General features: G+C 42.0%; 1 protein-coding gene across 7 annotated transcripts in view; it reads left to right on the top strand.

The window, feature by feature from the left end:
• Positions 1 to 829: 829 nt before the first annotated feature.
• Positions 830 to 14,018, top strand: part of NAA35 (N-alpha-acetyltransferase 35, NatC auxiliary subunit) — an 81,875-nt gene continuing 68,686 nt past the window's right edge. The window contains exons 1-2 of one of the 7 annotated variants that reach the window (XM_055272077.2): positions 830 to 1,083; positions 1,969 to 2,097. In XM_055272077.2, the coding sequence (XP_055128052.1) occupies positions 1,974 to 2,097 (124 nt within the window). In that variant the 5' untranslated portion in view covers positions 830 to 1,083; positions 1,969 to 1,973. Of the gene's footprint in view, positions 1,216 to 1,675; positions 1,693 to 1,968; positions 2,098 to 14,018 lie in introns of those variants that run through there. The other 6 variants (XM_055272082.2, XM_063636290.1, XM_063636292.1 and 3 more) reach the window with 6 other exon arrangements.

Genomic DNA, 14,018 nt, shown 5'->3' with positions numbered 1-14,018 from the left:
GGAGGCTGAGGCACGAGAATTGCTTGAACCTGAAAGGTGGAGGTTGCAATGAGCCGAGATCAGGTCACTGCACTCTAGCATGGGCGACAAGAGCGACACTGTCTCAAACAAAAACAAAAACAAAGCAAAATAAAGATAGTATGAACATTAACGTACAAGCCTTTGTATGAATGTTTTTGTTCCTAAGTAAATTCGTAGGACATTACTGGATCGAATGATAAGTATATGATTATAAGGAAAGATTGTAAGTTTTCGAAAGTGGTTGTACCGTTTGGCATTACCACCACCAACATAACAGAGGTCCAGTTGCTCTGCATCTTTGCCAACACTTGGTATTATCTTTTCCATCTTTTAATTTTGGGCCATCCTAAAGAACAGGTGGTGATAAAGATGTGCTTCTTACCTGCGCCCGTCTATTTATGTAACCCCATTTAAAAACTGATCATTTTATTAATAAATTAAAAAAATCGAAAACATGTAAAAATCTGAAATTAAATGTCTGGCTTGACTTTGCAGATATTTTGAATCTATGTTCCCTCACGAAACTCCCAGGCGCTGTATAGGAAACATAAATCCGTTGTCAGGCAGCAGTAGCACGTTATTGCTCTCGGAGCTTGGCTGCTCGTTCGTGCTCGCAACCACTAAGGTCTACGCAAACCTCCACGGTTTCCTTCCGCCTTCGCGTCACCTTTCTAAGAAATTCCCAGAGGGCAGCGCAGACGGGGCGGGCTCTGAGGCTCCGGGCACCGCCTCCTTCCGGGAACCGCCCACTACCCAGGACTCCGACTGAGGGTGAAAAAAGATAACTTCCGGTCTCGCGATCGTCTCTAATCTCGCGAGAGGAGAAGGCGGCCGCCATCGGCCAAACGGAGGCGGTGGCGCGGGAGGGGGTGTGGCCGGGGAGCGCGAAGTCCCCGGGAGTAAGGGAGAGGGGGCGGGGTCGCGCGCCCCGGGCATACGCATGCGTACACGCTGCTGGTCGGGCTGGGCTGAGAGGGGAGGGGGCGGCGGCGGCAGAGGCGGCATCGTTGTTTCCGTGGTCCGGACAGTGCGTGGCGGCGCGGGTGACCACGGGAGAAGTAGGTAGGGACCGCCCCTGCGTAGCCATTGAAACCCTCTCGCTCGTGTGTCCGAGAGCCGCAGCCCCCCGCGCGTGTGGCCGACCCTGGGGACCCCAGGTCACCCTGCGGCCCCGGCCCTCCCGCTGCGCGTCAGGTAGGAGCCGCCGACTCCCCAGTGCCCGCCGTCGGCCGAGGCCCCGGCCTTGCCTGGTGTTGCCGAGGCGACGACCCGGCGCCGGACGTGCCCGCCCTCCCGCGCGGCGACAGCTCTGTCCTTGCTTACGCGCCCAGTGGGACCGGGGCTGGGCCAGGCTGACCCGGGCAGGGCGGAAGGGAAGCGGGTGCCCGCCTCAGGTGTGCCTCGGCCCTAGGCCCGGCCGGCGGGACCCTGCGGTGCGTGCCGGCTCCTCATTGCTCCCGGCGAGGTTCTGCCTGCGTCCGGGCCGGCCCTGGCCCGGGAGAGGTCCCAGCGAGCTCTGGCCAGATGAAGGGCTACCTTGATTGACTTCGGTAGCTCCCGCATGGGGTCCTGGGCTGCGAGAGGGGACCCTGAATAGTGCCTTGGTCATTTGTGGCTATTATTGAAAGTTGGAAGCTCTGGAGTTGTTCTTTTCGGGCCAGTGGTGAGATGGTTTGTGATTTTTCTTCTTAAACAGTAGGAAGGCAAAATGTTTATGGGCCCTGGTAGGTGGTGGGCTAATAGTCAATAAGCAGCAGGAGTGTTAATTGACGTGCGATTTGATTGCATTAAGGTTATTGTTTGCAGTACTGTCCTTAGACTCAGAAGAGTTCTGCTTTGAAGAGTTTAGTTAAGACTTCATCCCATACTGAAACAAACACCCATTTCTGCAAATACTCTTGCCCTGAAAGCTACATCCTCTCTCTTACATCAGTATTAATTTTACAGGCATAATGGTTATGAAAGCTTCTGTAGATGATGATGATTCAGGATGGGAGCTCAGTATGCCAGAAAAAATGGAAAAAAGCAATACAAACTGGGTGGACATTACCCAAGATTTTGAAGAAGCTTGTCGAGGTGAGTCTGATTTTTGGATTAGAAGTTCAACATCTGGAAGGGGTAGAATGACGATTGTGCTTTCTAAACTTACCTCATTAGATGAAATCAACAGGTAAGTGTGGTTTGTTGAGTTTGTTAACCACGCTTATTCTGTATCCTCTAATTTTAACTTTAAAGCAAGTATATATTTGATACAGCATTAAATACAGATGTTGAAGCAGTTTTTTAAAACTGAATTTTTCTTGCTTTAACAGGTTAGAGCAGTAATTTCTAACTGTGGAAAACACTGTTAATCTAAAAGATAATAGTATTTTTGTACGTTTGAGGTTTCAGAATGATCAGATCACATAATTCCTTAGCTTAAGATCGTCCAGTGGCTTCCTGTTGCAGTCAGAATAAAATCCAAACTCCTTCCCTATGGGTCTGTAAAATCTGGTCCCTGCCTACCACTCAGGTTTCATTTATGTGCCACTGCCCCCGCCCGGCTTATTACATTCCAGTCACAGGTCTTTTTTATCTCTTCGTGATACACACCAAGGTGGTTCTCCCAGGTGTTTGCATTTTTTGTTTTCTTTCTTTTAAATTGCTTTGCCCCTTGCTTTCACACAATTCTTCTTAAGTGTTAACCTCCCTGTTGAGGACCTCAAAACAACCACTCATTCTCTCCTCTGCAATTCCACCTCAGTTGAATCACTTTTTATTTTCTTCATACAGCTTATCTTTTTCAGAAGCCATAATTTTCAATTATTTTTTGTTTACTTTCAGTCTCACTCACTGGAATATAAGCTCCGTGGGGGCAGAGATAATTTCTGTAATCCTAGTATGCAGAACAGTTCCTGGCACATAGTAAATTCAATAAATAGGAGTAAATGATTGGAGAAATGAACATGCTTGTTGTTTGAAGGGAAAGAGTCTAGGGAGACACTGAAGATAAGAGAAAGGAACAAATTAACTAGAGTGAGAGCTTGAACGTTAAAGAGAGGATGAGATCAAGGAGATAGTAGAGAAATTGGGGAAAAGCATAGGGACACACTGAGACAGGAAGGACTAAAGTTAGGATGAAGATAAAAGTATATTTCTAAGTGACAGAGGAGGACTGGTGAAGGAATTCACACCTGATGGCTTGTATTGTCTCAAGCAGCTTAGGTCTTTTGATGATAGGTAGGGTGTGTTTGAATAGTGCTCTGAAGGGGAGGAGTAAAGACTTGGGGCACCTGCAGGTTGAAAGGGAGCCAGCTATGTATAAGCAAAATGATAAATCATGTGCCATCCTTTGTTTTGAAATCACTTTTTATAGCCTCAGTGAGACAGTGGAAAGGACATAAGACTGGGGGTTGGGTGACTGCCCATATATGTCTATCTAAGGAAGAGAGAAAGAAGTGTCAAGTTACAGTGTAGTTTTTGTGCTGAGCTCTTAGACTATTAAGTGGCTTATACCTGTCATCTTGCACTGATTTTAAATAATCTCTATTAGGGGGCTGTCATTATTAACCTAAATAGGGAAGGTTTTTGAAGGATATATGGCTTGGGTTGGGCCATAAGGAGAGATAGTTTTTACAAGGGGAGGTGATAGAGTTATTCTAGACTGAGATGAACTATATGAGTCAGAGTTCGGTGAGGATTTTATGTTAGGGGAACAGTAAATAATTTTACTTGGCCACAAAACAATTTTCAATGCTGGGAATTATAGAGGGTCTTTAGTGCCATTGATGTTTTCTGTTTGTTTTTGTTTTCTTAGTTTGAGCTTGTTTTATAGGCAGTAGGAGTAATGGATTTGAGCATAAGATTGAAAGTTTATTCCCCTTGATGATCAGTACAGTGGCTTGGACCAAGTAGCTTCCCAGTAAGTAATGTAGTAAGCTTTATAGTCAGATACGGGCTGGAGTCCTAACTCTGTCACTTACTAGTTTAGTTTCCTTGGAGTTTAATTAATCTGAATCTTAGTTTTCTACTCTGGAAAACAGAGCTTCTACTTTAGAAAATTTTGGAGATTAAATGAGATAGTGGATATAAAGTACTGGATCCATAGTAGCATTCAATGATGGTAACTGTTGTTACTCAAGGTATTTAATTTAGAGTTGAAAGCATATAAAGAAGTTTCTCTACCAGCATAATTTATGATGGATTAGGATGAAAAGAGTCTGTAACCTTAGACAAGGTTTTGCACTGAGCCCAGATTGGGGCTTTAAGGCCTTGGACTAGGCCTTGACAGAATGTACTAGAAGGGTAACATATGAGAACAAATAAGTTCATGTTGCTGGAGAGGTGAAAGAAACATGAGAGATGATGTGTTCCTTAAACTTTTCCGTTGGTGACAGCAGAGGAGAGTGAACACGTACACTGCTTCTCAACCTTCCCTTCCCAGATCTTATGGGTGGAGTTCAAAGTATCTTAATTCATAGGCACAAGATATCTTTATAATTTCCTGTTTTATCTTAGAAATTCATGGAAAAGTTTGCATTTTACAGTATGTTTGTTTGAGGGGAACACTCATGTTTCATTTGTGTTAAAGGTCTTTTGCTTCCCACAACATCACATTAATTTGATATTAGGCAGCTGTACAAATTTTTATCCTGTGTCTTTGAATCCTCTGGGACATGATGTTCACCCAGGGTGGTTGCATACCACAGTTTGAAAACCACAGGTCTGCAGAATTTAGTCTCAATGAAATACGACTATGGAGGTCCTCTTAATTTTAGTCTTGCAGCTTGCTTTCATATATACATTCTCTACTTGTTTTTGATTGTAAGAAAAATTGAACCCAAGAAAGCAGTTTAGAATACTGGTGGGAGAGATGTTTTGGCTTGCCTTTGAGTTATATCATAAATTAGCCTTATTTCTTTGTGAAGGAACCTTGAGTGGGGGATAAAGTTTAATCCATGCTTCACTGTGGATAGAGAGGGGGTGGTATGCCATTTTGTGGCCAACATACCATCCTATTAACTCTTCCATAATTAGCTCTTGCACTGTGTCGAGTGGCACAAATGTGAGGTATCCTTCTTGGAACTAAAAAAAATTGATGTAGAATTAATCTTCATATGTAGATTTAGGACTAAAGACTGTTGGCAGTTCTTGAGCCCGTGGTATTTATTTTCCCTTCTTGGAATAATCAGATTCGTAGTCTTGATTATGGTTTAGGCTTCTGTTCTAGTGACTTTCTAAAAACTAAATTTAAAACAGATATGGTTACCCTCTTTCTTTTAACTTGGAGTAATCTCTCCCCTTTGGTGACAGTGGCTAGACTCTGGTGGCATTTGGCTAGACTCTGGTGATTTTTTTTTTTTTTTTGAGACGGAATCTTGCTGTCACCCAGGCTGGAGTGCAGTGGCGCTATCTCGGCTCACTGCAAGCTCTGCCTCCCGGGTTCACGCCATTCTCCTGCCTCAGCCTCCCGAGTAGCTGGGACTACAGGCACTCGCCACCATGCCTGGCTAATTTTTTTGTATTTTTAGTAGAGACGGGGTTTCACCATGTTAGTCAGGATGTTCTTGATCTCCTGACCTCTTGATCCACCCGCCTTGGCCTCCCAAAGTGCTGGAATTACAGGCATGAGCCACCGCGCCTGACCTGACTCTGGTGATTTTTTTAGTACCACAAAATAGTCGGCATACTGATGGCGAAGTTGTTTTTCATGCACGTTTGTACTTATTTTTAGTGGCTCTTTAAAGTCCTGAATCAAATACAAACTTTTAACTTTTATGGTTTATTTCCTACTAGGCAGGTGGCACACATTCCTTATAATTAATCTTGAGGCTCTTATTTTTTTCTTTTCTAAATTATTTATAATGTAGCCATTACTGTTGTTTTGCCTGATAGGAAATATGTGATTATTTTAAGTAACACTTCTAGGCTTTCTTTTTAAAAAAAAAATTTATAAGTTAAAATTTTTTTTTTAGTTTTAGAGTTAGGGTTTTGCTGTGTCACCCAGGCTGAAGTACATACAATGCCATGATCATTCCTTACTATAACCTTGGCTATAGGCTGGGTTCAAGCAGTCCTCTCATCTCAGCCTCCTGAGTAGCTGAGACTACAGGCATGTGCTATGCCTGTTTTACTTTGTTTTTTTTTGTAGAGACATTATGTTACGTAGGCTGGTCTCAAACTCCTGGCCTTAAGGGATCCTCTCGCTTCAGCTTCTAGGCTTTATCCACACTATGGATAGCAACATTCTCTCCTAGGATGATGGCACCAGTGGCATCTGGAGCCCAGGAGTAATCCAAAATCTGCCATGCTGACTTCCATTCTTTTTATGTTTTAGTCTAGGAGGATATGGGCCCAATCTTTCATTCCATTTTCTTTTCTTTTTGATGGCTTAGTTTAAGCTTGTCCAACCCACTGCCCAAGGGCTGCATGTGGCCCAGGATGGCTTTGAATGTGGCCCAACACAAATTCGTAAACTTTCTTAAAACGTTATGAGATTTTTCTTGCGATTTTTTTTTTTTTTTTAAAACTCATCACCTATCATTAGTGTATTTTATGTGTGGCATAAGACAATTATTCTTTCATTGTGGCCAAGGGAAGCCAAAAGATTGGACATGCCTGGCTTTGTTCATTCCTCCGTAGTCAGTCTTTATTACTAGCACCATTGGTCTAGGCCTTCCATATCCATTCATCTTCTTCAGTTCTTGCTTAGTACTTTAGGAAAATTCCTTTTACACTTTCTCTTCCCTCTTGTAAAACTTGGGATTCTTAAGCTTCTTGTTGCTCTTCCTTTCTTTTCTATCTTCTCTCACCCAGAACATTTGTAGGTGCTCAATATATATATTTGTTTTAAGAATGAATGAATATTCTAAGGCCATGTTTCTTCAAACTGGAGAATATTTGGATCTGGGACTACAGAAGTTTGAGAACCACTGCAGTACATTAAATGCTGTCATTTTGGGGGATTGCCTGTAACCAGCATAATTATGAACCACAAGCATGGACACTGAAATTATGTTCATACTTGATTATAATGTTGTTATCTAGGTGATCTGGAATATTCTGTGATTTTTTTTTTAAAGACTATCATTGAACTGATTACATAGCTTTTAAAAATTATGGAAAAAATACAAATTCTTTGTGAAACTTTCAGTGACATCTTTTTTGCCCCCCACACCCCCATCCGTGTGGGTTCTAGGAATTTACTGTTTGTTAGCACTTGATTGTAAGAGGAAAAGGATAAATGGATAGAAATTGTCCTGGCAAAAGATCTAGGCAACATGTAAAATTGTTTTCCTTGTTCCGTGCCATCCAGAATGTTATCAAGAGGTGGGGCATGGGTGAGATGGCCAGCGATAGCATTTATGGATCACTTTAGATTAGTGGTTCTCAACTGGGGGTGATTTTTCACCTCAGGGGACATTAATGTCTTGAGACATTTTTGAGTGTCACAGTGTCTATGAGGTGGTGCTACTGGCATCTAACAAGTACATGCCAGGTATACTGCTCATTCAATTCAACACACGGGGCAGCCCCCACAAACAAATAATTATCCTCCTCAAAATATCAATAATGCTGCTTAGTTCACTGCATTTAGATTACTTTCAAGAAGGTTCAGCTATCACTTAACCTCTCAAACCCTGAATTCTTCAGGAAAGGAACACATGGATACTGGACTTAACACCCTTAAGAACTAGCATTGACATAGAGCAAGCAGTGTGAATGGGACCTTTGATGTACTTTGAGAGCTCTTCTGCAGTGTTGAATACATCTTATCAGATTTTTCCCTTAATCACGTGTAGTGTATCTTGCTTCATCTTAGGAGCTTTAGTTAATAAAAAAGGAGTCTCTAGAAGACACCGCGTTCCTCCTTTTAGCTGGTTATTTTGATATTTATTTTGCTGGTTTTGGGCAGCTTGCTTTTATACTAGTTTTTGATTCCCTTCATCCCCAGTTTAGGCTGTAACTATGGACTTAACCCCCTATAGTTAGCTACACTGTGGATATGCAAATATTATTCATAGCTGAGCCAAGGAGTAAAACCATTACTACTTTTTCTTTCCTGCATACTTCTGTTTTACACAAAACATTTTTACCCAAAAATTGGTGTACTTATCATTAATTCTACTTCAGACTCTTTACCAGTTGTCTAAATCTCCTTAAGACATTCAGACTCATTGGAGATCCTGTTGGTTTCATCTCCTTATAGAACTTTCTTCTTGATCCTCTTAACTGCAGTCTAGGCTTATTGTCTTTTGTACCTAGTATGTAACTTCATTTTGAGATCATCCTTTCCTCATCAGCCTGGGGTGTCTTTTCTCTCTTGTTGTGATTGGACATCATTATTATCTTCTTGAGTAAAGTGCATGGGAGATAAAATGTTTTGAGGCTCTTAATATCTGAAAATGTCTTTATTCTGTCCTCCCACTTGACTGATATTATGTCTGGGTGCCTTTGAGAATTTTGAAGGCATTGTCCATTGATCTTTTGCTATTAAGAAATCTGATGACATTCTGATACATGTGAGAGTTGTATGTCGATACCTTTATTCTTTTTTTTTTTCTTTTTTTGAGATGGAGTTTCACTCTTGCTGCCCAGGCTGCAGTGCAATGGCAAGATCTCGGTTCACTGCAACCTCCATCTCCTGGGTTCAGGTGATTCTCCTGCCTCAGCCTCCCAGGTAGCAGGGATTACTGGCGCCCACCACATGCTCAGCTAATCTTTGTATTTTTAGTAGAGACAGGGTTTCGCCCTGTTGGCCAGCCAGGTCTTGAACTCGTGACCTCAGGTGATCCACCGACCTCAGCCACCCAAAGTGCTGGGATTACAGGTGGTAGCCACCATGCCTGACCTTGATACCTTCCATACATAACTTTTTAGGATTTTCTGTTTGTCCTCCTTGTCCAGAACTTTCAGTGTGGTCTGAAGCCTTTTCACTTTGATGCTTCAGTTCTAGGAAGCATCCTTGAATTATCCTATTTTTCCTATACTCTCCTTATGAAATGTGTGTTATTTGGATGTTGAATCTCCTAAACTTGTCCTCTGGATTTTTTTTCTTATCCTTTCTTCCCTATTTTTCTTTTTTCTTTTCTTTTTTTTTTGAGACAGAGTTTCACTCTTGTTGCCCATGCTGGAGTGCAATGGCGCAATCTCGGCTCACCGCAACCTCCACCTCCCAGGTTCAAGCGATTCTCCTGCCTTGGCCTCCCGAGTAGCCGGGACTACAGGTCCCTGCCACCACACCCGGCTAAGTTTTGTATTTTTAGTAGAGACCGGGTTTCACTGTGTTGGCTAGGCTGGTCTCGAACTCCTGACCTTGTGATCCACCCACCTCAGCCTCCCAAAGTGCTGGGATTACAGGTGTGAGCCACTGCGCCTGGCCCCTTTCTTTCCTATTTTTTATGTCTTTTTCCTCAACTTCATCTTCCAGATCTTTCATTGCACTTTTCTTTTCTCCTGTGATATTTTTAATTTTGAATCATTACAACTGTGGCTTGAGTCCAATTTTCCTCACATCAGATTTTTCCCTTTGCTGTGAGTGGTGTAAGCTGTATGCTGTTGAGCCTACTTAAGGCTTTAACTTAAAAGTAGAAGTAACTTAAAAAAAAAAACAAAAAAAACAGTATCATGTTACCCTTAGTTCAGTGGTTTGGTTTCGTCTAGAATTGCTGGGATCCCCAAGACTGTTTTGCAGGATATGCAGAGTTGAAACAGTTTGGTGGTAATACTAAGAAGGTACTTGCCTTTTTGACTGTTACTCTCTTATTAGTATACGATGGAATTTTTCAGAGGCTACATGATGTGTGATGATGTCATTGCTCTGATGGCTAATGATAATTTGAAACATTATCTTTCTCGTTAAATTTTTTGAGAAATGCTGCCTGGTTGGAAAAGGCCCAATTTACTCAGTTCTGTAGGGCTATCTAAGATCACGATTCTGTGTTCAGTCATTGATCATGCAGGGTGGGGCTTGTACTCTGCCTCATGAGTAAATTCTGAAGTTTACTGTCTATAAAGTTTACTAGTGAGAGATATGATTACTGAAGTTCTTTTTTTTAGATGTGGAGTTTTGCTCTTTTTGCTCAGGCTGTGCAGTGGCGCAATCTCAGCTCACTGTAACCTCCGCCTCCCGGGTCCAAGCAACTCTCATGTCTCAACCTCCCAAGTAGTTGGGATTACAAGCATGTGCCACCGCATCTGGCTAATTTTGTATTTTTAGCAGAGACGGGGTTTTACCATGTTGGCCAGGCTGTTCTCGAACTCCTGACTTCAGGTGATCCGCCTGCCTTGGCCTCCCAAAGTGCTGGGATTACAGGTGTGAGCCACTGCGCCCCGATTACTGAAGTTCTAAGGAATCTTACGAGTCATCTAGTCTAACCTTTCATTTTACAGATGAGGAAACCAAGGCCAAGAGTGTTTGACTTGCTTCTGGATCTGTGGGGTGTTTTTAAGTTTGATGAAGCTATTTGGTACCCAGGTTTACCCTAAATACCTGATAGATTATTACAGCTGTTTCCAAACTTTTCGGTCTTAGGACTCCATTATACTTTTTAAAATTATAGTCTATGGATGCATTACATATATATATATATATATATATATATATATACACATATATAGTCTATGGATGCATTACATATATATATATATGTTTATTGTAATTTAAAACAGACATTTAAAAAATATCCATTTAAAAATGATGATGGGCCTGGCACGGTGGCTCCCGCCCATAATCCTAGCACTTTGGGAGGCCGAGGTGGGTGGATTACTGGAGGTCAGGAGTTCAAGACCAGTCTGGCCAACATGGTGAAACCCCGCCTCTATTGAAATACAAAAATATTAGCCGGGCGTGACAGTGTGCACCTATAGTCCCAGCTACTCGGGAGGCTGATGAAGGAAAATTGCTTAAACCCGGGAGGCGGAGGTTGCAGTGAATTGAGACCACACCACTGCATTCCAGCTGGGGCGACAGAGTGAGACTCCATCTCAAAAAAAGAAAAAAAGCAATGATAACCCATTTCATGTTAACATAAATAACATTTTTTAAATGAGAAATAATTGTATTTTCCAAAACAAAGTAATATACAAAAGTAGAGTTTGACATTTTTGCAAATCACTTCAATGTCTGGCATAACAGAGGGCAACTGAATTCTCATATTTGCTTCTATAATTCAGTCTGTTGCCACATGTTGTTTTGGTTGAAGTATCTGACGTAAATCTGGCCTCACCAAATATGTAGTTGAAAAATGGGGGAATCTTCAGATAATTTTGGATATTCCTCTTTGATACTCCAGAAGATTGACAGGTGGTAGTTTCTTAAAGGTTAGTTGCAGTCTGGAATCTGAAACCCTATCAATGAACTCTTTATGCTCTGTTACATTAAAATTCGTTGCTCTTTCTTGAACTTTGAATGACTCTTTAATCCATGCCCAATTTTGTAACATGCACTGCCATTTGGAAAATATTGTTTTCCAAATATTGAATATTCAATAAGTTATGCAGATCTTCCAAAAAAAAATTTCCTTTTTTTGAGGCATAGTCTTGCTCTGTCACCCAGTCTGGAGTCCAGTGGCGTGATCTCTGCTCACTGCCACCTCTGCCTCTGGGTTCAAGAGATTCTCCTGCCTCAGCCTCCTGAATAGAGTAGCTGGGATTACAGGTGTGCACCACCATGCCTGGCTAATTTTTGTATTTTTAGTAGAGATGGGGTTTCGCCGTGTTGGCCAGGCTGGTCTGGAACTCCTGACCTCAAGTGATCTGCCTGCCTTGGCCGCCTTCCAAAATGCTGGGATTACAGGCGTGAGCCACTGCACCTGGCTAGATCTTCCAAATGTTAACACGTTTCATTATACAATATTAATAAGCACATTTGTTGTCACTACCAATATAGAAGGCTCTTCTAAGTATTGGGAAATTGTTAGGATTACAGTGGCAGATACATATTTTCCAAAATTTTAGATTTTGCTTGGAAGCTCAAATTTTATTATTGACAACAAACATTGTCAGTTTTTCTTGAAGTGACAGACTAATTTATTTTTTAAAAAAATGCCACATTCTCAAGTCTGAGTAACCATAGTCTGTTGATAGTTTTTTTTTTTCCCCAGGTGAAAGTAGTGTTCCATGATAATTGTGTAAGTGTTTTTTTTTTTTTTTTTTTTTTTTGAGATGGAGTTTCGCTCTTTTTGCCCAGACTGGAGTGCAATGGCGTGATCTCGGCTCACTGCAACTTCTACCTCCTGGGTTCAAACGATTCTCCTGCCTCAGCCTCCTGAGTAGCTGGGATTACAGGCGCACACCACCATGCCAAGCTAATTTTGTATTTTTAGTTGAGATGGGGTTTCACCATTTTGGCCAGGCTGGTCTTGAACTCCTGACCTCCAGTAATCCACCTGCCTCGGCCTCCCAAATTGCTGGGATTATAGGCGTGAGCCACCGCGCCTGGCTGTGCAAGTGTGTTTTTTCCCAAGACAACTATTTTCTTTGATATGCAGCAGAAGTGTTTGTCTGCTTCCCATTTTTTCAAGTAGAATATTTAAAAACTTATACAAGGTTGAAATTGAATAAGATTAAACAGGGCTGGTACTAGGGTGAAGTGAGTGAGGTACCTTATGGTGCAAAATTTAAGAAGGCAAGAACTAAAAGTGAGTACATTTTGCTCTGTAGGTACCTCACTTACTGCACCCTGGTCCTGAGAATAATAATTTTTACTGCTTTATCAAGGTTGTTCTTTTATTTTCCCCAGCTTTTTTATTGTGTTAAATTAAACTTAACATAATTACCATCTTAGGCCAGGCATGATGGCTCATGCCCGTGATCCCAGCACTTTAGGAGGCCAAGGCGGCAGATCACTAGAGCCCAGAAGTTTGAGAACAACCCAAGCAACGTGACGAAACCCCGTCTCTATAAGAAAATACAAAAAATTAGCTGGGCATGGTGGTTTGCACCTGTAGTCCCAGTTACCCAGGAGGCTGAGGTGGGATGATCACCTGAGCCTGGGAGGTCGAGGCTGCAATGAGCTATGATAGCACCACTGTTCTCCAGCCTGGGCAACAGAGTAAGACCTTGACTACTTTAAGTATTTCATTTAAGTGGACTCATACGGTATTTGTCTTTTTGTGCCTGGCTTTTTTCACTTAGCATAATGTCCTCAAGGTTAATCTATGTTGTAGCATGTCAGAATTTCCTTTTTAAGACTGAATAATATTCCATTGTATGTGTAGACCATGGTTTATCATTCATCTGTCAATGGGCGCTTGGGTTGTTTCCCATGTTTTTGTGATTGTGAATAATGCTACTGTGAACATGAGCATACGAGTACCTCTTTGAGACTCTGTTTTCGATTTTTCTGGGTATATGCTCAGAATTTGAATTGGCTGGATTATATGGTAATTCTGTTAAAAATTTTTTTTTTTTTTTTTTTAGAGGCAGGGTCTCACTCTGTCACCCAGGCCGGAGTTCAGTGGTTCTGTCGTGGCTTTCTGCTACCTCAAACTACAGGGTTCAAGCAATCCTCCCACCTCAGCCTCCCCAGTAGCTAGGACTACAGGTGTGCACCACCATGCCTGGCTAATTTTAAAAGATATTTTATAGATACAGGGTCTCACTGTGTTGCTCAGGCTGGTCTTGAACTTGCAGGCTTAGGCAGTCCTCCTGCCTCGGCCTCCCACAGTGCTGGGATTACAGGTGTGAGCCATTGCATCTGTCCTGTTTTTAATTTTTCAAGGAACTGCTATACTGTTTTCCACAGTGTCTCGCCCATTTTACAAACCTACCAGCAGTGCACAAGGGTTTCAATTTCTTCACATCCTCATAACACTTATTTTCTGCAGGGTTTTTTATTTTTTGTAGTAGCCATCCTAATGAGTGTAAGGTGGTGTCATTGTAATTTTAATTTGCACTTTCCTAATGAATAGTGATCATCAAGGGCATTCTTAGATTGAAGAAAATTTTTGTCTTTTTTTAGCCGTAAGTGCATGGAAGTGAAGAGTACATGATTAGTTTAGCTTGGGGCTACTGTC

Source organism: Symphalangus syndactylus, chromosome 3 (assembly GCF_028878055.3).
Source record: "Symphalangus syndactylus isolate Jambi chromosome 3, NHGRI_mSymSyn1-v2.1_pri, whole genome shotgun sequence".
Taxonomy (NCBI): domain Eukaryota; kingdom Metazoa; phylum Chordata; class Mammalia; order Primates; family Hylobatidae; genus Symphalangus; species Symphalangus syndactylus.
Note: the sequence above shows the minus strand (reverse complement) of the source record. Positions and strands in the feature narration are given on the sequence as shown.